This window comes from Sus scrofa, chromosome 5, assembly GCF_054392235.1.
Source record: "Sus scrofa isolate SSC_HxYL_T2T_F1_AM1 chromosome 5, Sscrofa_HxYL_maternal_Yorkshire_Landrace_v2.0, whole genome shotgun sequence".
Classification (NCBI taxonomy): domain Eukaryota; kingdom Metazoa; phylum Chordata; class Mammalia; order Artiodactyla; family Suidae; genus Sus; species Sus scrofa.
The window spans coordinates 81,938,255-81,963,182 of NC_139387.1; the positions used below are offsets into that span (position 1 = coordinate 81,938,255).

At 41.8% G+C, this 24,928-nt stretch overlaps 1 protein-coding gene across 13 annotated transcripts in view; it reads left to right on the plus strand.

Moving 5' to 3' along the window:
• Window positions 1-10,526: 10,526 nt before the first annotated feature.
• TMEM117 (transmembrane protein 117) overlaps window positions 10,527-24,928 on the plus strand; it is a 567,603-nt gene continuing 553,201 nt past the window's right edge. For 8 of the 13 annotated variants that reach the window (XR_014804026.1, XR_014804025.1, XR_014804024.1 and 5 more), the window contains exons 1-2: window positions 11,037-11,351; window positions 19,892-20,196. Coding sequence is in view for 5 of the 13 variants with exons in the window: in XM_021092568.2 (XP_020948227.1) it covers window positions 19,920-20,196 (277 nt within the window). In the remaining 8 variants the exon portion in view is untranslated. Of the gene's footprint in view, window positions 10,786-11,036; window positions 11,352-19,891; window positions 20,197-24,928 lie in introns of those variants that run through there. The other 5 variants (XM_084957213.1, XM_084957215.1, XM_021092567.2 and 2 more) reach the window with 4 other exon arrangements.

Here is a 24,928-nt window from a genome sequence, read left to right on the forward strand (position 1 = left end):
CAGATCCTTAACCCTCTGAGCGAGGCCAGAGATTGCATCCACATCCTCATAGACACTGTGTCAGGTTCGTAACCCGCTGAGCCACAACGGGAACTCCTCCAGTGACTGTTGTCATAAGAGAAAAAAGGGGGTGGTTTGGACACACACACAGACAGGAAGATGATGTGAAGTTGGAGGCAGAGGTTAGAGTGATACATCTAACAAGCCCAGGATCACCAGGAACCACTAGAAGCCAGAAGAGGCAAGAAAGGATTCTCTTCTAGAATCCTGGGCAGGTGAAAGCCCTGATGGTACACCGGTTTCAGACTTTCGTCCCCCAAGACTCTGAGGAAATAAGTTTCTGTAGTTTTAGGTGACCATTTATGGTAATTTGTTACATCAGCCTAGGAAATATTACGTATAGTGAGGACAGGAGATACTTGCTTTCTTGAGGATAGGGGGCTGTGGATTGTGCCATGGATAAATTAGTCTACAATATTTTTAAGAATTATAACACCTAACTCACTATGAGAAGATAATGTTATCTGTGGTACTCAACTTCTTAAAATTAACTCATTTTGTATTGAAGTATAGTTGATTTACAATATTAGTTTCAGGTGGCTGGCGTAATGAATTCCGTATTTGTGCAGATTTTACTCTATTGTAGGTTATTACAAGATGATTATAATTCCTTGTGCTATAAAGTATATCCTTGTTACTTATCTGTTTTGTACATAGTACTTTGTAGGTTAATCCCATATCCTTAATTTGTCTTTCCCCCCTCCCCTTTTCTCTTTGGTAACCACAAGTTTGTTTTCTGTATCTGTGAGTCTGTTTCTGTTTGGCACATACATTCATTTATATTCTTCCATTTCCACAGGTAGGTTATATCATACAGTATTTGTCTTTGTCTGACTTATTTCACTAAGCACAATATTCTCTAGGCCCATCTGCTTTGCTTCAAATAACAGAACTTCATTCTTTTTTTGACTTATTAATATACCACTGTATATGTGTGCCATATCTTCTTGACCAAATTGTCTGTTGATGGGCACTGGGTTGTGTCCATCCTCAACAACATTTGTTATTTGTAATCTTCTGATGATAGCCATTCTGACAGGTGTGAGATGATATCTTATTATGGTTTTAATTCGCATTTCTTTATTAAATAGTGATTGAGGATTGTTTCATGTACTTGGTAGTTATCTGTGTGTCTTCTTAAGAAAAACACCTATTCAGGTCTTTGAATTTTTTGATTAGGTGGTTTATTTTTTAGTGTTGAACGTATGAACTATTTATATATTTTGGATATTAACCTCTTGTTGATCACATTATTTGCAGATATATTCTCCCATTCTATATGTTATCTTTTCATTTTGTCAATAGTTTCCTTTGCCGTGCAAATTCTTTTTAAGTTTGATTAAGTCCTATTTGTTTATTTTTGCCTTTGTTTCCTTTGCCTTAGGAAAATGATTCAGAAAATATTACTACAGTTTATGGCAAAGAGTGTTCTGGGAGTTCCTATTGTAGCTCAGGGGGTTATGAACTTGACTACTATCCATGAAGATGTGGGTTTGATCCCTGGTCTCACTCAGTGGGTTAAGAACCTAGCATTGCAGTGCATGTGGTATAGGTCACATATCTGGCATTGCTATGGCTGTGGCAGCTGCAACTCTAATTTGACCCCTAGCCAGGAAACTTCCATATGCATTCCAGGTTCGTCCCTAAAAAAAAACAAAAAAAACAAAAAAAAAAAAAAGAAAGAAAAAGAAAAAAATAACTGAAACAGAGTGTTCTGCCTAGTTCTGTTCTAGGAGTTTTATGGTTTTCATTCTTACATTTAGATCTTTAAAACATTTTGAGTTTGTTTTTGTATGGTGTCAGGAATTTTTTTTTCTTTTTTGGCTGTACACATGGCATACGGAAGTTCGCAGGCCAGGGATTGAATCTGAGCTGCAGCTGCAACCTATGCCACAGCTGCAACAATACTAGATCCTTAACCCACTGTGCTGAGCCAAGGATCAAACCTACACTCTTACAGAGACAATGCGGGATCCTTTACCAGCTGTGCCACATCAGGAACTCCAGGAAGTATTTAATTTCATTGTTTTACATGTGGCTGTCCAGTTTTTCCAGCACCACTTGTTGAAGAGACTTTGTTTCCACATTGTATATTCTTGCCTCCTTTGTCATAGATAAATTGACCATAGGTGTATGGGTTTATTTCTGGGTTCTCTGTTCTGTTCCACTGATCAGTGTGTCTGTTTTTTGTGCCAATACCACACTGCTTTGATTACTATACCTTTGTGGTATAGTCTGGGAAGGGTATGACTCCAGCTTTGTTCTTTTTTCTCAAGATTGCTTTGGCAGTTTGAGGTCTTTTATGGTTCCATGTGAATTTTAGGATTGTATGTTCCAGTTTTGTGAAAAATGTCATGGGTATTTTGATAGGGATTGCATTCAATCTGTAGATTGCTTTGGGTAGTATGGCCATTTTAGCAATATTAATTCTTCCAATTTGAGAGCATAGGATATCTTTCTATTACCTTCTTTTCCTTTTTGTCTTTTTAGGGCTGCCCTCATGGCATATGGAAGTTCCCAGGCTAGGGGTCAAATTGGGGCTGTTGCTGGCAGCATACACTACAGCACAGCAATGCCAGATCCAAGCCACATCTGTAACCAATACCACAGTTCATGGCAATGCTGGATCCTTAACCCACTGAGCAAGGCCACGGATCAAATCCACATCCTCTAAATGCTAGTCAGGTTCTTTACTGCTGAGCCCTAATAGGAAATCCCATCTTTCTATTTCTTGGGATCATCTTCAATATCCTTCATCAATGTTTTATAATTTTCAGAGTATAGATCTTTCACCCCCTTGGTTAAGTTTATTCCTAGATATTTTACTCTTCTTGATGCAATTTTTCCCCTAACTTTCTGTTTCTGATATTTCATTATTGGTATATAGAACTTCAACAGATTGCTGTATATTAATCTTGTGTCCTCTAACTTTGCTGAATTCATTTACTCTAACAGTTTTTGAGTGAAGACTTTAGAGCTCTCTGTATAAAGTATCATGTCATGTTTAAATAATGACCTTTTTACCTGTCACTATTTGCAGAGACTCATCTTTTTGAAAAAATTATTTTATTGAAGTATAGTTGATTTACAAGGTTGCATTAATCTCTGCTGTACAGCAAAGTGATTCAGATATACACACACACACATATGTATGTATATACAGATACATTCCTTCTCATATTATTTTCTATTATGGTTTATGACAGTATAATGAATATAGTTCCCAGTGCTATATAGTAGGACCTTGTTTATCCATCTCATACTATATATAATAGTGTGCATCTCCTAGCCCCAAACTCCCAGTCCATCCCTCCCCCTTGGCAACCACAAGTCTGTTCTCTATGTCTGTGGAGACTCATCTTTTTAATGGCATCCTAAAACATGGAGGAGTGGGTCAGCCAGTCCTCTGGGCTGAGCAGCTATGATGGAGTAGTGGCCCCAGGCATTGGAAAAAAAAAAAAAAAAAACCTTTTGAAGCCCTTTCCTTATTTGGGGGAAAAGTGGGGAGAATGGCTCGCTTTAGCTCTTAAGAGAGGCAGGGAGAGAAACCCTTCTAAGTCTATGGATAGAGTTAGGCTTCTTCCTTTCTTTCTTCCTTTCTCTCTCCCTTCTTTTCTCTTTTCTTTTCCTTCCTTCCTTCCTTTCTTCCCTCCTTCCTTCTTTCCTTCCTTCCTGCTTTCTTTCTTTCTTCCTTTTCTTTTTTCTTTCCTTCCATTTTTTTTTCCTCTTTACTGCCACACCTGTACCATATGGAAATTCCCAGACCAAAGGTCGAATCAGAGCTGCAGGCCTACTCCACAGCCATGCAACACCAGATCTGAGCCACAGCTTGCCTCAATGTTGGATCCTTAACTCACTGAGTGAGGCCAGAGATTGAACCCACATCCTCACAGAGGCAACATCAGGTTCTTAACCTGCTGATCCACAATGGGAACTCCCAGGCTACTATTTTTCATTCCGTGGCTATGTGAAAACATGACCACTGTCTTCAAATACAGAAGCAAATCATTTTTCCTTCTATTTTTAAAAAGTCCTAGTGCCAATTATTTCTCTTATCTTCTGTTTTACCCTCCCCTAGCCTATCTTCCGGCCCTAAGCCCCTTAGTGCTAACATAGCTGGAACTGAAAAGTCCCTTCTCAATAATCTGGCTTTCCCTACTTCTCCAAATGATATGATCCACTATCCCTGACCACCTGTTCCTGTGAATGGGCCATAATATTCCTGCTCTTTCCAGCTGCTTCTCTTCATCTCCTCTTCCCACTTTCTCTCCTATCAGTCTTCCCTCTCTTCCTCCCCTGCTTTAGGGTGTGTTGATTGAGAACCTTGTAGGTAATGACCATTATTTCTGCGTTGCTTCCCTTTGCCTGGAATTTCTTCTTTCTCCCTTTTTTGCTTTTCTAAATTCTCCTTATCCTTCAGTGTTTGCTTCAAGCATCTTCTTCCATCTGGTTTTCTACAGCAATTCCTAAGGATAGTTTTACTAACTATCTATAGCCCTTATGGTCAGTAAAATGCGTTTGGCCCTGATTGCAAGTTGCCTTTTATTACTATTGATAGTGATTATAATCAATCTCTTGTCTGCTCATTTAGATCATGAGTTTCCTGAGGAAGCAGACATGTTGTGTTTATCTTTAAAACCTCAGCACCTTGAAGTGCATTGATGGGCTGGTTGCTTTGGATATGTTTATTGATTGGGTGGTATATTTTGTACTTTCCATGAAATCAAGAGTTTTGAAGGCCCTTGAATAGAGCCTCTCCTCCTTGGGCTAAGTCTATGAAATCTGTCTAAGTGGGTGTGTTGGAAAAAGTCTGAAGAATTTTTTGTTTGTTTGTCTTTTTGCCTTTTCTATGGCCGCTTCCACGGCATATGGAGGTTCCCAGGCTAGGGGTCTAATCAGAGCTGTAGCCGCCAGCCTACACCACAGCCACAGCAACGCGGGATCCAAGCCGTGTCTGCAACCTACACCCCAGCTCATGGCAACACCAGATCCTTAACTCACTGAGCAAGGCCAGGGATTGAACCCGCAACCTCATGGTTCCTAGTTGGATTCGTTAACCACTGCGCCACAACGGGAACACCAAAGTCTGAAGAATTTAAAAAAAAAAAAAAAAAAAAAAAAAAAGGCCATTTGTTTTAGGAGAAACCAAGCAGAAAGAAAGAGTAAGTCAGCTCAAAAATGCCCTAAGGCAGATTTGCCATTTAAAACCAGCAATCATATTCCTGTGGACGAGGTCATCCCCAATCTCACTGAAGTGCTGCTCCCTGAAAGTGAGGCCCTGGTCAGTTCTTAGGGCCTCTGTGTATGCAGGAGTGCGTGGGGGCAGAGGAGAAAGCAAGAAGAGGCAAGAAAAAGAACTGAAGGGAGTGGGCGGTGAAACAATTGCCCCTCTCTGTCAGCATAAGAGAAATGGCTCTTTGAAGAAACTTGCATTTATGCAGATTCTTCAGGGTGGGTATGAATCAGGGCCCATGCTGGCCACCAGTCAGGTGACAGCTCTACTTCTGCTATGCCTGATGGTCCACCCTTTGCATACATGACTCCTTAAAGAAAAAAAAAGGAAAAAAAAGAAAGAACTATACAGGAATTCTCATTGTGGCTTAGCAGGTTAAGAACTTAACATGGTGTCTGTGAGGATGTGGGATCGATCCCTGGCTTTGCTCAGTGGGTTAAGTATCCCACATTGCTGCAAGCTGTGGGTGTTGGTCACAGATGTGGCTCAGAACTGGTGTTGCCATGGCTGTGGCATAGGCCTTCAGCCGCTGCTCCGGATTTGACCTTTGGTCTGGGAATTTCCATATGCCATAGGTGCGACCATAAACAAACAAACAAAAAAACTGTATGGAAAAATTCCTCTGCCCAGTTCACCTACAGGCTAAAGTCCATTGATGACAGAACTCTGGGGGACATGCAGAATATAAGTATGGCAGGGATGAGATAAATAATTATGATAATAAAAAGGACATTTATGGAGAACTTAATCTGGACCCGACCAAATGTTAAAAGGGTAGCACACATGATTGAATCCCTCTAACCACCTAGGAGGTAGGTACCACTAATGTACAGAGACATTAAGTAATTTGCTGAATATCACATTGCCACTCTGTGTGCAGAACCAGGATCCCAGAGCACAGCCTCTAATATTCCAAGCAGTAGATATGAGATGATCATCTCTTCCCAGTAAAATTCAGGATCTGTGGAGTAACTAAAGTATATCAGTGTACACTGCATACTATGAGCCTAAACATTAGGACTTTTGAGGAAAATTCTGGCAGTAGAGAAAATATCAGAAGAAAATTATAGATCAGGCTCACCCTTCTATCCTTGCCTCTTTGGCAAAAAGCATATTAGGCTGTTTATATTTAGCATGTGCAATTAGCATCATTCTGATGGACCTATTGGCAGTTAAAAATAGTTTGGCTTGGAGTTTATCAAATCACTGATTAAAGGGTTTCCTCATAGATTTGATACAGATTACTGATGCTTCTGGCAACAGTTTCCCTTTGTTTTCAAAGGGCCCTTTAGAGAGGATACCATGTGGTTATGATCAAAATTTTTACCAAATTTTGAAATGTATATTGAGCTTGTCTTTCCCCTTTTAAAAAATAATACAGAGTTTAACTATATTATTAATCTACTGGGTAGACGAGGTAAAAAGAAAAATGTCATCTCATGTGGCTACTTAAAACTTCTGCCTCCTTGTGTCAGATTTTACAAAGGAATTCTATGGAAATAAGACACATTTTAAGCCTGTCTGCAGGGTTGACTTTGTGTGTGTGGGGAGAGTAGGCAGATGAGTGGCTAGTGTCATTTGAGGGTTTTCTACTTAAACTGTTTTCTATCATTACCCTGACATTGTCTGAAACTGTAGCCAATTTGCTGCCTATAAAGGAAAGAAATGGAGCTGTTTGGATGAAATGAGTAGGGGAGATATGAAGCTCTGGCATCTTAGTTTCTTACTGGGGTTTTCATATACACCATTTGCAGGAGTTCCCATTGTGGCTCAGTGGGTTAGGAACCCAACATAGTATCTGTGAGCATGCAGGTTCCATCCCTGGCCTTGTTCAGTGAGTTAAGGATCTGGCGGCAGCTCAGATCCATTGTTGCTGTGGCTGTGGTGTAGACTGCAGCTGCAGCTGCAGCTTCAATTTGACTTCTAGTTTGGGAACTCCCATGTGCAGCAGGTGTGGCCTTAAAAGAAAAAGAAGGAAGGAAGGAAGGAAGGAAGGAAGGAAGGAAGGAAGGAAGGAAGAAAAAGAAAGAAAGAAAGAAAGAGAAAGAAAGAAAGAAAAAAAGAAAGAAAAAAAGAAAGAAAGAAACACTGCTAGCCAACACTAGAGAAATGGTTAATTTTGTAAGGTTGCAAGTAAGCAATCTGTGTACTGGACCAATAGATTTTGGCCCTGAGGAAAGTTTTTATAGCACATTAAGATTGGCTAGGGAGGAATAATGGCCATTATTGAGCACCTATCATGTACCTGGCATTGTATAGGTGTCTTACACACATTAGAGGGCATTTAAACCTCCCAGTGAGTAGGTAATGACCAGGATGGAAAGAGACTGGAGAATGTCAAGAACACTATCCTGAATCCTAAATCCTGAATAGGATCTGTCCTTGACTAGGCAGAATGACCTCCCTTGGAGCCCTAAGTCCATGTCCAGATCTAATATTTCCCAACTTCAATGGTGGAGAAAAGAAGACCTAGGAATTCTTATTGTAATTTTACAGTAGCAGTTTGCTCATGGTTGCGGTCAGGATTGTGACAGAACCAGAATTCACACCAGTGTCCCCTATCTTAGGTTTCCTAGATATAAAACTCACATCCCTTTTGAGGTGCACAAGGAGGAAGTGTAAGATGAGAGGTTAAAATGTGGGCAGGGTGGTGAGACACATTGCCTGGTTTCTGATGCTTACTCTACCACTCTGGCTAGTTCATGCATCTTGCATGAACTTCTCGGCCTCTGTGTATCTCTTTCCTCAAAGGTAAACATGGAATTGAGACTCATAGCAGTGATCTCATGGGTTTGTCGCAGAGATTAAACATTTTAATACGTGGAATGGGCCTGGTGCCCAGTAAGCCTTCCATAAATTGAGCTTTTGTTACTACATGTTATTGTGCCAAAGATCAAATGTAGAAGATATTCCCCTGTCTGGTTCTTAGGTAGGTCTGAACTGGAGATCCTAGGAAGCTATCAGAGCAAAGGCCACCAGCTTCTTGGTCAGTGGTACAAGGGAGCATTGCTATGGAAGAAAATCTTGCTCATTTCAATATTTCTCCTTGAAGTGGTCCTGGAAAATTGTGTTCTTTAAACTTTGAGACCTCTCAACTAAGAGCAAATAGAAAGCATTGGTTAAGCATATTCTTAAAATTATTATTAAAGGAAGCAAGACCGGATGCTGAAATGCCAGCCATGTGAAGGTAGGGGAATGAGTACCATGTAACCGAGGCCATTTCAATTCTGATTAATTGAAATGCATTCTAGTAGATACCCAGGTAATTCAACCAATCCTGGAGTAGAGTGAATTCTATCTCTCAAGTAGACAGAAGAGAAGCTACTTAGTGATTTCTATTCCAATATTCTTTGAAATACAATGTTTTTTTAACACTGTTTTTCAGTGATAGGAAAAGTGCCTTCTGTTTTGTTTTGTTTTGGGTTTTTTTTGGGGGGTGGTGGTGGTGAATAAGCTACAGATCTCAGTATCATTCTGCGCAACTTTTGAAGCTTTACTACTTTCCAGTTTTAACTGATTGAAGACTCCTTACTTCAAATGAAGATACAAGGAATGTATAACTCATGGTAAGGGTGTGGAGAAAAGGGAACACAGCACACCATTAGTGGGGATGTAAATTGGTGTAGCCACTGTAGAAAACAGTACCGAAGTTCCTCAAAAAACTAAAAATAGAGCTGCCTTACAATACAGCAATCTGCTCCTGGGTATATAGCTGAAAAAAACCAAAAAGATAAATTTGATAAGATACATGCACCCCAATGTTCATAGCAGAATAATTTATACCAGCTAAGATATGGAAGCAATCTAAGTGTCTATCAGCAGATAAAGATGTGATGCCTATATGAAATGGAATACTACTCAGCTAAAAAAAAGAGTGATATTCTACCATTTACAACAAAATGGATGGACCTGGAAGGATATTATGTTTAGTGAAAAAAGTCATACAAATATAAATATTGTATGTTATCACTTACATGTGTATTCTAAAAAATAAAACAAACAAATGAATATGACAAACAGAAACAGACTTACAGACATAGAGAGCTAGTAGTTACCAATAGGGAGAGGGAGTGGGGAGGGAACAAGGTGGGATAGGGGTTTAAGAGGTACACACTACTACGTATAAGATAAATAAGCTACAAGCTTATTTTATATAACACAGGGAAATATAGCCATTATTTTATAAGTAATTTTAAATGGAGTATACGATATAAAAAAATTTCACTATGCTGCATACCTGAAACTAATATAATATTGTAAATCAAGTATAGTTCACTATATATATCGCATGGAGGCTATTTTAATTAGTTATGCAGTTTAATAATTTTTGTAAAATAATCCTGATTATGATTTTAGACCCTAATGCTTAAACTATGGAATAGTTATTATTCTGCTCTTTATTGACCCATTACTATACCTCATTATGTTAAGTATTGAGGATGCAGTGGTGAGTAAGAGTTACTCACTGCCTTCAAAGAGTTTATACCTTAGTGGGAGAGAAAAAGATGTTGCAAAAAAGTACAGCAAAGGTAAGAAAGGTCATAGTGAAATGTACAAAGTGCTGGCACAGGAAACAACTCTTTCTGGGAAAATGTGTGAAAGCTTCACTAAGCTGAGAGTTATATAAAATGAGCACAAACTGTGATCACAATGCAGATGTGTGTAGTCATTCTTAGAAGCAGAACTAATGTCAAACTAATGAAAAGTGGGCACTGACCTCCGGGTGATCCCTGTGTATACCAGCTACACTGCAGGACTAGGAGCCTCTCTCCATCCCATCTCAAAATCTGCTGACATCTCAGCTCTCCCTCTTGCTACCCAATCCATATGAATCATGCTGCTGGTCCAGGAGAGAGGCTTTCTCCTCATAAAGTTTGCTACTGAAGTAGATATGAACTATCTCATTTCCCACTTGACTGTACCAACTAGTGATCACTTCCCTTAGCACGGACTAACAGTATGCTGGATAGCAGCTTTGAATATATTATAAGCAACCTGTAAACCGAGGTTAATGGTTATTGAGTGTGAATGGAAACAAAGGCTACACACATATGTGATGGAAAAGATGTTACATCGGGAAGAAAGGAATGGGTCAATGTGCTCAGAGGGTCTTCCTCCTGCATGCCGCAAATGAATCATTTACAGAATGCTGAGAACTTCAAGATGCCAAAAGGTTAAAAATTGTGCTTGTGCATACTTCTATATATATGTGTGCAGACATATGTATGCATCTGTTCATTTCTAAGTGTATGTGAGTTTGTAAATATGTGTGTACATGTGTGACATTAGCGTGTGCGTGTTATCAGACTAGATAGTTTGGAAAGTTTAACACTTCTCAGATCCTCGAGGGCTCTGTCTCGCCCTACCCCCACCCCTCCACACCACCCATAGACAAAGGCAGAAAGGATGCCCTGTGACCGGAGATGCCTTCGAAAGTTTGCAGCTCTTAGAGGATATTCCACATGGGAACCTCATTGGTTTCCCTCAGAATGGTGGGTTTTATAAGAAGTTAGCCTATACCTCCGGGTAGAAAGGACTGCAGCTGACAGGCTAGGCTGAAGGCCCGCCGCCCCCTGCGGTCAGTCCCCGCTGGGTACCAAAGTCGTCCACCGCCGCCGCGCGCTCTGCAGAGGACGGACGGGCCCCGGCAGGCTCGGCCGCGGCACACGGCGCCAGGGCTGGAGTCGGGCCCCTGGCTCGGGTTGGAGCTGAAGAAGCGGGAGGGCGAGGGCGAGGGCGGGGCGGGGGCGGCGGGAGGCCATGCCTCCAGCTGCGGAGGCAGCAGCACAGCTGGAGCCGGCGCGGTCATCAGCGCGGCGGCGTCGCCCTTGCGCTCCCGCGGCCCGGCCCGCGGCCGGCGGACTTTGCGGAGGGCGCCCGGCGTAGGCGGCGGCGGGTGTGGGCCGAGCCGGTATTTATAGCTCGGTGACAGCAGCAGCGGCAGCGACGCCGCCTGTCCGTCTCGCCGCGCTTCCCAGCGAGGCCGCGGGCGCGGCGGAGGGCTGCGCTCCACCGGCTCTCCCGAGTGCGGACGCCCGGAACCCGCGCGGCCCCCTCGGTGAGTACGAGGCCCGGGCGCCCGGCGCGCCTCCCCCGCCGCTCGGTCCCGCCGCAGCGGAGCCCTCCCGGCTCGGCCGCCTGCAGCTGCACCGCCTTCTCATCCCTTCCCGCGACTGCGGCCCCGGTTGCGGTCCCCGGCCCGCCGCCACGCACCTCCTTCTCCCTTCACGGGCCAGCGCGCTGCGGGGGGGCAAGAGCCCTGGAGGGGGGCCGCCCAGCCCTCCTGCGGGAGGGGCAGGGGAGACTCGCGGGGAGGGCTCGGGGGACCCTCCGACTGCTGGGCTCCGGGGGGTGAGGGATGTCGCCGGGACAGCCGGTGAACTTTCCTCGCTTCAGTGATTTCTAGGAAGGGAACTGAGCAAAAGCCCCAGGATTGTTTGTTAATGAAATTAACAGGTTGTAGTTCAGGAGTGTTCTTAAAAATACAACCCCCCCAGCCCCCATAAAACTTGCATGTGGGGTGTTTACTAACTTCATCGTGATTAATAAAACTATTTATTTGTCGATTCCTAATTTTGAAAATGTCAGGGCCCCACAAGAGTTTTTGACCCATGCGGGTCCACTCTGCCCTTATTCATTCTACCCTCAGTGGAACAATAAGCGAGTGTGTGTGTATGAGAGAGAGAGAGAGAGATGCTAGTAAACATCACATGCTTATTTTTGTATTTATATGTAGATAAAAGTCTCATGAACAACGACAACAAATTTTTGAGTAAAAGTATGTTGAAGAAATGCATTTCCCTCCTTATAATGAAATGTTGTTTGAAATACATAGAAGGACTTGTAGGAAGATTTCAGGGTTTTGTTTGTCTTTAGAAAAAAGTTCCTCCAATTTATTGACTATAAAGAGCAGTAGTAGTAAGAGCTATGTTTGCTGTAAAGTACTGAATTTTTGCCATGCATATACTTTCTAACTCTATTTCTCCTCCCCTGGCCTTTGTAATTGAAAGGTAATTATGAATTTTGATATTTTGACTCAGCTGTTTATCCCCACCCCATACCGTCTTCATCTGATCCTTGTGACCAGAAGCCAGTACTTGTTTATTGTATTTGATTTGTTTCTTAAAACTCCCAATCATTTAACAAACAATTTCAGATATGAATGAATTTTGTTTTATTCATTAACTTACTTTTTTGGTGAATATGATCACGGTGATTAATTCTTTCTCATCGACGCATGTCACTGAAAAGGAAGGCTAAACATTTTTGAAGCATTGGTGATTATTTTTCTACTTTAGGACATGAAAAGGCTCATAAATATTTTGCCATTTTTATGGAAAATGGCTCATGTCTTATTTCAGAGAGAACCCAAGACCTGCTTTGCTTTCAGCTTCTCTATTTTAAAAACTTGCATTGGTTCAGTGCTTTGTTTTTCCAAAGATTGCGGGATAAAAACAAGGGAAGAAAATAACTTTAAGGTTGAAACAGTGTGAAGAAAAGTCTAGGAAGTGATTTATGGATGTGATGCTCTAAATCAGCTAGGGTACCACAAAAATACCATCCTGGTATCTGAGCAAGGCCACTTATGGTGGTTTCATTGATTGACTTAAAAGGTTGCTTTTTTGTTTAAAAGGCTGTGTGGTCTCTTGTGTTGGATAAAAAGTAAGAAGTTCCAACTTTACTTCTGTTGTTATTGCTATTTGTATTTTTAAAACCTGCATTAAGCACTTGCATTATGTAAAATGCTGTGTGTCATCTCCTCATTGCTGTCTGCCTTTCCATCAAACCATTCAAGATAGTAAGCTAAGACCTATCCTTATTTCAGGGCTGGTCTAGGTAACTATATATTTGGTTTTCTCATCTTCTGCCATTTCTCCTTTTACAGATTTGGATATTCCATTATCCAGAGTCTCTTCTGTCTGGAATTGAATCTTCAGTGCTTTTTTCTTACCTAAGGCGGGTCTCTTATCCAGCTGTCATCCATCTACTTATTTTTTCATTTAACAAATCTATCAGCAAAGGTTTTATTGCTTGCCTACTAGGTGCAAGTCATTATCCAGGTCTTACTCCCTTCCCACCGGAATTTCATTAGGTGTTATACTTCGCACTGTAGAGAACACACAGAAGTTCACACTGTAGTACACACAGTGGTAGTTAGGCTTATTGACTTTGGGGTCATAAAGAGGTAGTTCCGCCTTCCTCTGCCAGTCAGTAACTGTATGACCCCGGGCAGATTATAACCCTTTAAAATCTCTGTTTCTTCATTAGGATTAGGGTTAATTGAGATAATGCATGAGAACTGCTTGTCAAGAGCCCAACATAGAAAAGGCACTCTAGAACGTTTATTATTATCACGTTGCCGCTACCTGGTCCAACAGTGTGCTTCTCAGGTAATGCATTCACCATCTCAGGAAATGAAAAGTCCATTCTGGGGTTTGACAGGTCTTGTCCACATCCTGTCCATCAGCTGTTCCTTTTTAATGTATCCAGAATCTGATACATTTCCAAGCATCCGGTGGAGTGGTCAGATTGCATCACTCTCCTTCCCATCTCACACAGGGTGAAGCCCACATGGCAGGATGGCCTCAAGGTCTGATGCTGCTGCTGCTGCCCAGACCTCTCTGGTCCTTTCATACTCCCCTGCACCGATACCCTGTCCAGTCACACTCGCCTCTTGGCTGTTCCTTAAATGCATGAATCATGCACCCAGCACAGGTCTTTATGATTTGGGGTTCTCTCTCTGGATCACTCTTTCCCCAGATATCTGCCTGTCTCATTTCCTTCTTTCACAACTGTGCAATTGTCACATTATAGTGAGGCATTCTTCCCACACTCTTTAACTTTCTCCTGCTTTAATTTTCTCCATCAACTTACAGCTTCCTAAAATACTGTGTATTTAATTTTTCTCTGTTTACTGTCTGATTCCCTCAATTGAGACTCTGAGGCAAGGCAGCTGGAGTGTTGTCTGTTTGTAACCTTCACGCTTAGGCCAGTGCCTGGCCCACATGGGCAGTCAGGAAGTAGTGAACAAACAAATGATGAGATTATGGAATTAATGAATCTGGACTTCACCGCTTTCTATATATGATTTTGGACAAGTAACTTGAACGTTCTGAGCCTCGTTTTCAATGTTTGTAAAATCGGGATGCTCTCCATCCGTTGTGTTGTGGAGTTGTTATATTCAAACCCTTTGCCACTGAGAACAGCATATAAAAAGCACCCAGTAAATGTAATATATAGTCGATATTCTTTTCATGCTCATGTTTAATGGCAGCAACCAAGAGTCACTTGTATTTTAACAGTGGTCTTCAGAGCAGGAAGTACCTGAAAGTGGCCAGGCCCTTGACAAATGACATTTCCTTTAGTCTTCACTACAGCCTTGTGAGGAAAGTACTTTCATTAGGATTTTATAGGTGAATAAATAGGACCTCAGAGATCTTCTGGATTTGCCCGAGGTCACAGAACTGAGTAGCTGAGTCAGGTAGAACTGGACCATATTCTTCCTGCTGCCATTTGTTTTACCTTCAGAAAAACAAATGTTCCTGATTCCTTTGATCATTTCTGTAAAGTCATTCTAATGGTGTGCTTTTACCCATTCAGAACATTAAGAGGTAAAATGTGGTATAAATATAGGCTATCATTATTTATCTTTGGAGGAAGTGATATTAATAACTTAAAGCTCTGTCTGCCCTTTGGTGAGGCAGTTTTAAAAGTATTTCCTAAGGATTAAATGAAGTGATTGTAAAAATCTTCTGTAAACTGAAAACAACGTTACATACGTTAGTATAATACTATAGCTAGCTCAATTGAAGAAAGTAGCCTTTAGCTTTGTTTCGTATGGATACAGCCAAGAAGTGCCCAAAACACAGCTGTCTGCTTCACGAAGTGCATACCGCAAAAAATAAAGTACAGGAAGTCTTTTTAAAAATTACTTTTTAAGAAATTGGATTCAAGGTGCTGAAGGAAAGTTCCCACTCTTGGCAGAGTACAGGGACAATCATTTTTAATAAGCTCTCTGATAAGAGCTAAGAAAGGTTGCAGGTGAATTTTCAGATACACATATCAAGGAGCTTCAGAAAATTTGTAGATGCAATTTTTTTTTTATCATGGAATAGTGCTTCACAGTGAAAACAATGTTCATGCTGCCTGGTTAGGTATTACTAGAGACCAAAACCTACCTTAGCAGGGCTGTGCTTCAAGTGCCCTTTCTTGGCTAGTAGTAATTTTTTATAGCATATTTTATTAGTTCATCAAGGTCTTTTACATACACATGTGCAAATACATGCCGTCTTGATCCTACTTGTCCTTATGCAGAAAGTATCACCTGAGCCAGGGTCCCTGCTGAGAAACATGAAATTCACACACCTGAAGTCCTTGAGTATTTGCATCTATTTGTAAAGACCATAGGAAGGAAGGTGGGATGCTCTGGTTCAATCAAACACATTATTGCAATAATTATTAGGCTGTCAGTGTTGTTCTAGTCTCAGACCTGATTGTCTTTTACATAAACTGTTAGCGTTGTGTCCAAACTAGTCTTTCCATTTTCATCATGCCTCATTCCAGTGAATCATTTTCCCAACTGACGGAGAAATCTTTTCAAAACCCTGCCCTAAGCCATTGTACCGCTCTTCTGCTCTGAAAACTTTGATTTCATAGTCTTTACTCAGTAACATACAGAACAGTATTTCTTCTGTATATTCTTCCTTAAATGGGCCCCACATTATCCTTAACTTTCCCAGGACATCCCCAGGTGCCCTGTGTTCCAGCCACAGAACTTGCTCAGTGCCTGCCCCAGAGACGGCTTTTGCTGTGCCTTTGTTCAACCCAGCTTGAATGTAATTACCTACCTTTCTATTTTTCCATTCTTAGCCTTTAGTACCAGGTGAAAGACTGGCATGTAGGAAAATCATGACATTTCTAATATCTGCTGTAAATATTGGAAACCACAACTGAAGGCCTGTGGATTATCAGACTGTATATAAAGTTTCAGCCTATCGTTACCATATCTTTGACACTGCTGTTAGGTAAAAAAGCAGAGGTGTCCAAGATATTGCTAGTGGCCTAATTGATGATATGGCCTCACTGATGATACCATGACTTACGAGAGGGAATTGAATGGTATGAGTTAGTCTGGTTCTCAGAGGGCGGGGCGGGGGCGGGGGCGGGGCGCCTCAGTGCTTGTTCCTGGCAGAGTCGTCTTGCAGCCTTTGGTCTCAGCTGCTCTCCTCTTCCCTTAGTGGAGGTAAGTGGTGGGTTGCTCTGCCTTCTCATCTGAAACAGTGAGGGGACTTCTCTTTTACAGTGTACCTCCCATCCAGTAGGTGTTTACCGACTGCTTACTATGAGCCCAGGACTGTGTGTGCCCTGAAAGTAAACAGCCCCTTCTCTGGGACGTTATGATCTAGTGAGGGAGACAGCACATCAATGGATCATTTGACCGTGATCTGCTAAGAGCTAAGATAAACGCACATTTATTTGAGATAAAAGCTCATCTACGGTAGGAGAATTGAGTTTGAAAAAAAATTCAAAGGGTTACGTATGCCAAGTAGCACAGTCAATTTGAACAGCCTTAATCCTGGATCATTAACATTAGAATCGTCAAATGGTTGTATTGACCAGCAAGATGCTTTATGGGAACCTCAGAGGGAAAAGCAGTTCTGATGCTCTGGTTAGCAGGCCAAGAGCACTAGGCAAACTTACAGCAACCTTGTGTATGAAGTTAGGAAGTGGAGGCAGGCACAGGTGTTACTCAGGATATGATGCAGGTTTTGAAATTTGGGACTCCCTAGAAGACGTCGCTTCAGCTTTGGGATATGAGGCAAGAATAAATAACCACATTTAGTGTAAAATAAAAAGGCCAAATGATCCTGTTTACTAGGCTCGTGTCCAAGTCATCAAATCTGTTCCTCTAACAGATTCAGTATGTAAACATGATGGGAAGTATTTATGGGAACAAACCCTTCGAGCTTTGTTGTGATGTGTTCACGGGATCAAGGGCTAGGGATGGATTTTGATTCAAGTGCCAGCTCTTCCACTCACTAGCTATGTGAGCTAATGAGGCAACACCTGCTCTGCTTCTTTGTTTCCTTACCTGTAGCATGGGAGTGATAGCATTCATAGCACTGCTGTGGGAATGAGGATCCGTAACACAGCAGGATTGTTGTTCGGTGTTAGAGTTCCCTCTCTTGAAGCAGTATAAATACTGGAGAGGAACTGCTGTCTCCACATTTTGTGGAATGTTCTAATTCAGTTTGGGCATGTGGGCATTAACAGAGCCTACAAAGCAGGATTCTGAGGTTAAAAAACAACACCAATAAAATAGATAGATGCCAACCCTCACAAAGCATTTATTTAAAAAAGAGCATGTATTCAGTGCTTTAAATCCTGCTGCCTTGCTTGTGTGTGGGTGGGGAAGGGAGGTGTGGGGGGGGGGGAGGCATCGACACCAGAATCCCTCACTGGTAGGAGAAGCAACAAGAGAAACCTGTTAACTTCTCAGTTGATACTCCTGTTCAGTTCTGATGGGCAGGTGGAAACAATTCCCACTTCAAGTCTCATTGTCCTTGAGGTTTTCCTCTGTGTTCTCTTTTGATAATGGTCTTTGGACATTTCTAAAGATGCTGCATGAACTTGAATTGACAGCTGACCCATCCTTGCACATTGAATTCCTTGACACCGCATGATGTTTGCTTCCGTTCTTCTCCACTTTCTCTGATCTCATTGTTGTGAGAACCACATGGGTCTTTGGGTGATGAACTTCACCTAGGAAACAATCACCGTTCCTTATGTGATCTGAGCTACAGCCCCTAGGAACAGATATCTCAGAGTATTCATGAAGATCATTAGGGACTTGACATTTCTTAGAAGGTTTATGAATCCAAGGCACAGTGACTGTTTTGCTAAATTTTATTGCCAGTCTTTTTGCGCATTTGCCTTCCTTTACTAAAATGGCTCAGACAAGTCTTCATTAGCTTAGATTGTGAATTTAATTGACATTCATCAGTGCAGAACATTGAACTGGAACGTGGGAGCCTTGGGGCCTATTCTCAGATCTTCTATTGACTTAAAGTTATCTCAGGCTTGTGACTTGATCTTCGTATTTTTAGCCACGTGCAAAATGAGAATCTATTATTATTATTGCTTCCTCAGGTTTAATCAGCTTTATTGCTGGGAAAAAAGAGAGCTATAGGACTTCTCTTGGGGCACAGTGGGTTAAGGATCCAGCATTGCCATGGCAGCAGCTTGGGTCCCTGCTGTGTTCGATTCCTGGCCTGGGAACTTCCATGTGCCGGAGGGGTGGCCAAAAAAAAAAAAAAAAAAAAAAGGAGCTGTAGCTTAATCTGAGCACCACATGGGCTCGCCAAAACAGTCCCAGAATTACATAGACTTAATCACCTGGACACAGTCCTGGTGGACCAAGGTAGGCTTGTGTTCCTTTGCGTCCCGTGGGCAGGCTGGCTGGCGCCCAAAGAGGGCAGAGAGAGGCGCTGAGCAAGATTTAGGGGGTGGGGCCTGGACATCAGCATTTTAAGAAAGCTTTTGTACTCTCAGCGCATGTCCATGTTAGGACCGTATTTTGCAGTGCCTCCGAGCCTTCTCATGTGCCTTGATTGGGTGCTCTTGCCTTCTTCACTGGGGGAAAAAAAAAGTCCTCCTACTCCTCCAACCTCTAATTTGGGTATATCCTCCTCTGCAAAAGCTTCCCCTTCCTCCTCCCTTCCACAGCAGAGTTGCCCAGGCCCTCCTGTGTGCAACTATTCCTCCATAGACTTAGCTATTTCCTGAAACTTACTCTCTGTTGGAAATTATTTGACACATAGGCTGTGAACATTTTTCAATGTTTAAAAAAAAAGGTCTGGAAGTATATGCAGCAAGTTATTAAGGGACCTTAACCCTGAGGAGAGGGATTTGGGCAGAGAAGTGTGTTTATTTTTTGTTCATACGTGCTCAGTCTACCTGCTTTAATTTTTAAATGATCTGTATTATGTTTGTAACATAAAACATAATAATCTAACAGAGGGTGAGTATTGCCTTGTTGTTTTGTTCTGCATTTCCTCCTGAGATGATTTCGACAAGTCGTCTCAGTCATTCATCCCAACTTTGGGCCATGCTCTGCCTTCTCAGGTCCTTTACTCTCCCCCAACGCTTTTACTTTCTTTCCTGAATCCCCATATGATCAGAGGGATGATGAGCTGACAGGAAAGGAGCAATATTTATTATCCTCAACCTCGGACTTGTCTTGGTGCCATAAATAGGAGCAGATCTTTTCCAAAAACCTCTTTTATATTTTAAAAAATTTTTTTTTTTCTTTTTATGGCCACAGGTGTGGCCTTTGGAAGTTCCCGGGCCTAGGGATCTAATCAGAGCTGCCTCTGCGACCTACGCCACAGCTTGCGGCAAGGCCAGATCCTTAACCCACTGAGAGAGGCCTGGAATCGAACCTGCATCCTCACAGAGACTATGTCGGGTCCTTAACCTGCTGAGCTACAACTGGAACTCCCCAAATACCTCTTTATTGAGCTGTTTTGAATCTGAACAGATAACAGGAAGAGAGTTTGTTTTGCTGCTCTAACTCCGTGTGTGTCTTTTCTTACGCAGGTAAACTACGGCAGTGAAGTTTTGAAGGATGGGTAAAGACTTTCGTTATTATTTCCAGCATCCCTGGTCTCGCATGATTGTGGCTTACTTGGTGATCTTCTTTAACTTCTTGATATTTGCGGAGGACCCTGTTTCTCATAGCCAGACAGAAGCCAATGTGATTGTTGTTGGAAACTGTTTTTCGTTTGTAACAAATAAATACCCTAGAGGAGTTGGCTGGAGGCTTCTGAAGGTGCTTCTATGGCTACTTGCCATTCTCATAGGACTAATAGCTGGCAAATTTCTGTTCCATCAGCGTTTGTTTGGTAAGTACCCATGGAATGTAACTCGTAGATAATTATTTAATTCTGTTCTCCAGGATAGAGTGTTGCTATTTCTAAATGCCAATTTAGGATGCTTTTCAGTTTGCCTTCCAGCCTTAATTTGCTATGCGCTTTTATAACTCTGGTTCCTCAACTATTCTTTGTTTAATGGTGTACTTTTCTGTGGCCTAAGGAATATTGGCATGGGGTAAAATTAGTTCTAAACTTAATTTTTAAAAAACGGTGTTACAGCTCAAATGAATATGTGTGTAATCTTATTTAGAGAAGGCATGGAAATAGCTCTTTTCTCATAAACCGTACCTAAGTAGTTTATTATAGAGGGTTTGTACATCATAAAGAGAATGCCTCCATATCCCACCACATTCTCAGTAAAGCAAGCTAACCATTGCCTATATATTTACACATGTTCATTCGGAGAATTAGAACAGGGACTCTAACTTTCTGCCCTCATTTCTTTCTTTCCTCTTTTTTTGAACATTGGCTTCAGGGTGTTTAATTTGAGCCTGATGAACCACAGAACAGTGCTGTAGTGAGGAATCTCTTGATAGTAAGCAACAGAAAAAGAGACTACATTGTTTAAAAGGTAACTTACTCTAAGGATATTGGGATAGTTCACAGAGACCAAGGGTAGGATTGTAGGATTTGCTTTGATAATCGGGCTAGCTGGAAATAGGGCCTTGAATCCCATCAGGATGGTCTTTATCTCCACCTCTCTATCGTATCTGCTTTATCTTCCCTTCCCACTGAAGATCACTTCATATCTGCTCTCAAAGCCTGGTTTGACTCCTCCTTCCAAGTTTAAACTGCTAGGTTTAAATGAAGTTGACCCACTTTGGGTGTGGTTCCTACCTCTGGCCCAGTGGATTTTAGCCAGGGGGTGGGTGCTACTTATTCAACAAATATTCATTGGTTACTTATTATGCCAGGCCCTATTCTAGACACCGAATCAAAAAAGCAGGGTATCTGCCCTCATAAACACATCCTACAGGAGGGAGAAAGTGCTAAAGAAATAAATGCATAATATGCAAAGAGGTGATAAGTGCTATGGGGCAAAAGAAAGTTTTAAATGCTCCTGGGTCAATTAGGAAGAGAACTTAGTAATAAAATTTGAATTTAGCAATTATGAGATTATAGGTGATGAAGTGTGGGTATTTTCAGTCTAGAAGTTTGCTTAGAAATAAATGGCAGTGGTTTAGGGAAGTAACAAAAAATAGGTATATAGATACATATAAGTCACAGACACAGGCACAAATAGTGGCCTTAGAGAGGACAGCAAGGGAGAGTGAGATGAATGTTGGTTCTCTAGTAGGTGTGGTTGAGGTGGGGGAGCGGGCGCCGAATGTGCTCTCACCTGATGACAGGAGGGAGGAGCTGAAGGAAAAGATGGAGGGGCTGATGAGCAAGGGGCTTGAGAAAGTGCTCAGAGTTGGAAGAGCTACTCTAGGAAGTGTGGATGTGAACCGACTAGGACAAATAAAAGGGTTTCTGGTGCTCGCAGTGCCCCCGGGGCAGTCGGCCACTGTCCATTTGAATGACACCCGTCTGAACAGCTGAGCAGTTTTCTCTGTGAGAGCTCAGTCACCTGGAACAGAATTTGAGTGATTCATCTGGGCAGGGAATGCTCAGGCTTGTTGTATTGGAAACAAAGGATGAAAAATAAATGGAGAGTTCTAGTAAAAGACAGATTGATTTGATGAGTGGGGGGTTCTGGCTGGACCTAGAGAGGAAGAGGGGAAGGTGATCTGGGGATGGGTGGGTAAGGGCCTGAGGATTTGAGTGAAACGGAGCAGGTGCAGTGGGAGTTTGAAAAGGGAAAGGGCTGATGGGTGTGGCTAGATGGCCTGTGGCAACGCAGTACAACCCTTCTTCAGTGGTGATTCCCAACCAGGGTGTGTTCCTTAGGGAGTGGAATTAAAGTTAAATGTGGAGCTGGGTCATTGACACAGAGGGTAACTAGGAACTGGGTGTGAACTGGGCTGTCCACTGGACATTGAGCCAACATGATGTGATGGTTGTCATCAAATGGATAAAAGAGGTCAAGGGGAGGTGGTAAGTAGAAGACAGTTTTCAAAAGTGGGTGAAGGGTGCTGGGCAGATAAAGCAATAGCTGCCCATTATAAGCAGTGGCTGGATATATTTGTAATCCATTCCATAAATTTGCTCAGCGTAGAAAGCTAGGGCAACCTTAGACCAAAATGTGCAGTTTGGTGAAAAGTTATCTGCCTTTATTATAAGATCAAATGAGAAGCATATGGTCAAAAGAATGGTATTGATAATAAGGGGCAGATCATCTGGCTTTGTAATTGCTACATTTTGTTAAGTTATTCTATTGTAGTCTTATCTCTTATACTGAAATCACATTTAGCCATGGCTTACTTTTTAATTCTCTTATTGGTATTAATAATTCAGTCCTGAAAATACTCTATATTTCAAGTAGTTTTATTGACTACAAATTATTTTAAAATAATGCTAAAGTGGGTCCTTTTAAATTTTGCTTACAATAGAAAAGATTTTATAATATAGTCAGCTTAATCACTTCTATTTGGCAAGTTACTTTGCTTTTCTTACTAAAAAATCTATGAAATTATATAGGCTATTAGAGAAGGAGTAATAATCTTCCACAATACTTGGCGATAACCGGGTAGGATAATAACTAGACTCCCAGTTGAATTTTCTGCTGGACTCCAAATTGTCGTCTCCTTCTATCCTTCTTAACGTCTGTGGTTTCTTCCTTCATTCACAGTCTCTTAGTCATTTGCTCCTAATGGTTCTCTCCTTCTCTAATGCATTCTAGATTCTGCTATTGGAATCTTTTTTTTTTTAACATGGCTCCAGTTGCCGAAATATTGGCTGCCTCTGTACACTGATGCCAAATAGAAACTCGGAGGCATAGTTGGAGGAAATAGAAAAAGTAGCTTTCACTGCCAGTCAAAGAGGGGAACAGAGCAGGCTAACGCCTCAAGGACTGTGCCCCCATTGGAGGGGGTGGTGAGGAGTCTTATAGTGTTTGAGGAGCAGGGCGCGGTCAGTTCATGGACATTTTCCCGATTGGTGGGAGGTGAGGTCACTGGGAGTCAGCATCATCAACCTTCCGGTTTCAACCATTCTGGGGTCTTGGTGCTTATGGGCAGTGTGCAGTTGACTTTTTCCACCTGCTGGAGGCTTCAGCACCTGAAAAGCAGCTTCAAGGACATGGCTCAGAATATCATCTACAGTCTTTGAAGGACCAAAGGTCCTTGACTTTTGTTGAATGGCTGAATTATTATTACTGTTTTTTTTCCTCTGTATTTTTTTTTTTCTGCTTCTCTGATTAAATTGGTTCTTTGACTAAAGTTTTTCTATAGATAAAAAGGCAAGTGGAGGACATGAATGTGGGTGGGGTGGTGTCCACTCTGGGAGGGCTCCACAGGGTCCTGCTCGGTTACACTCCTGTGACCTACAGAACAAATCTAAACTCTAGTTGTATCCAAAGCACGTTGCCATCCCCTCCTCCCTGACTTTCCACCTGGTCTTTTAACATTGCACACTGGGCAGATTTATTTCCTGGTTCTCCAACCTCCTATGTTCTCTCTTGTCTCTCTGCCTTTGCATGTGTGCTCTCCTGTGCCTGTTATGCTTGTCATCTTCTTGTTATTTTGGCTAATTTCTCTTTTTCCTTCATATCCAAGTTCAAGCATCATCTTCTCTGTGACACGTTCTCTGACTCCCTCCTGTCAGGCTTAAGTTGTCTTTCCTCCACCTCCAACTGTGTCCACTCACGCCAAGGAATGTATGGCACGGTGCTCTGGAACTGAAGCCGTGCAGCCTTACGGAAAAGAGCCCAAAATTTAATGCAGGTGCACACATCAGTCTCATTGATTTGGAATGTGATAAATGATTCTTCCCTTACTCCCCTCAGACTAGCATTTGTACATAATTCGTTTGTTTGAGAGGCCATATCTAAACCTTTAACAATTTGTAGATCCAAGCTATGGTTGGTGATGGCAGTGGTGAGGAAGGTGTATGTATGTTGGGAAGAGTGGGATTATTAATAAAAGCCCAGAAGTGGTGTTTTTTTTTTTTTTTTTTTTTTTTTTGCTACAGAAATTGGTACGGTTGACACAATAATCCGAATCATTTTGTGTGATCAAGTAAACAGTTTCTTTTTTTTTTTTTTGTAATTCTCTAATGAAGTGCCAAGTAAAACTATATGATAGACTGCTGCTACCCCTTTCATTTATTAGTTTGTTGAGTCTTCCCTCATTTGTTTTATTATGGAAAGTCTCAGGAGACTCCAAAGGGATGACACAAGATTGCCATTTTAAAGCACAGGTGAGGAAGAGGGAATGATTGTGTGAGCATGTGATTTCATCCAGTGTGTTGGTTCTCAGTTTTGGTTTTTGTGAGACATGAATGTTACAGTTTTGTGGCTATTTAGTTAACAGTGTGAAACCCTCTCATGTTTTACAATTTGTAGTGGGATTTGTCCCAAAGAAAAATACTGACTCTGGCAAATTGGAAATTGCATTTTATCAGAGACAGAAATGATTAAGCGCATTTAAAACTATTCCCCTCTCACCTGTGGTGTGTGATTGGCATAAAATGAGAGTTGGTTTTTCTACATATCAGGGCTAAAATTTTAAGATTTCAGACTCGTCGCAAATCCTACATTTCCCAAGTGCAAAATATAATTTAAGAGCACATGTGAAATCAGAATGAATACATTTTAGAAAAA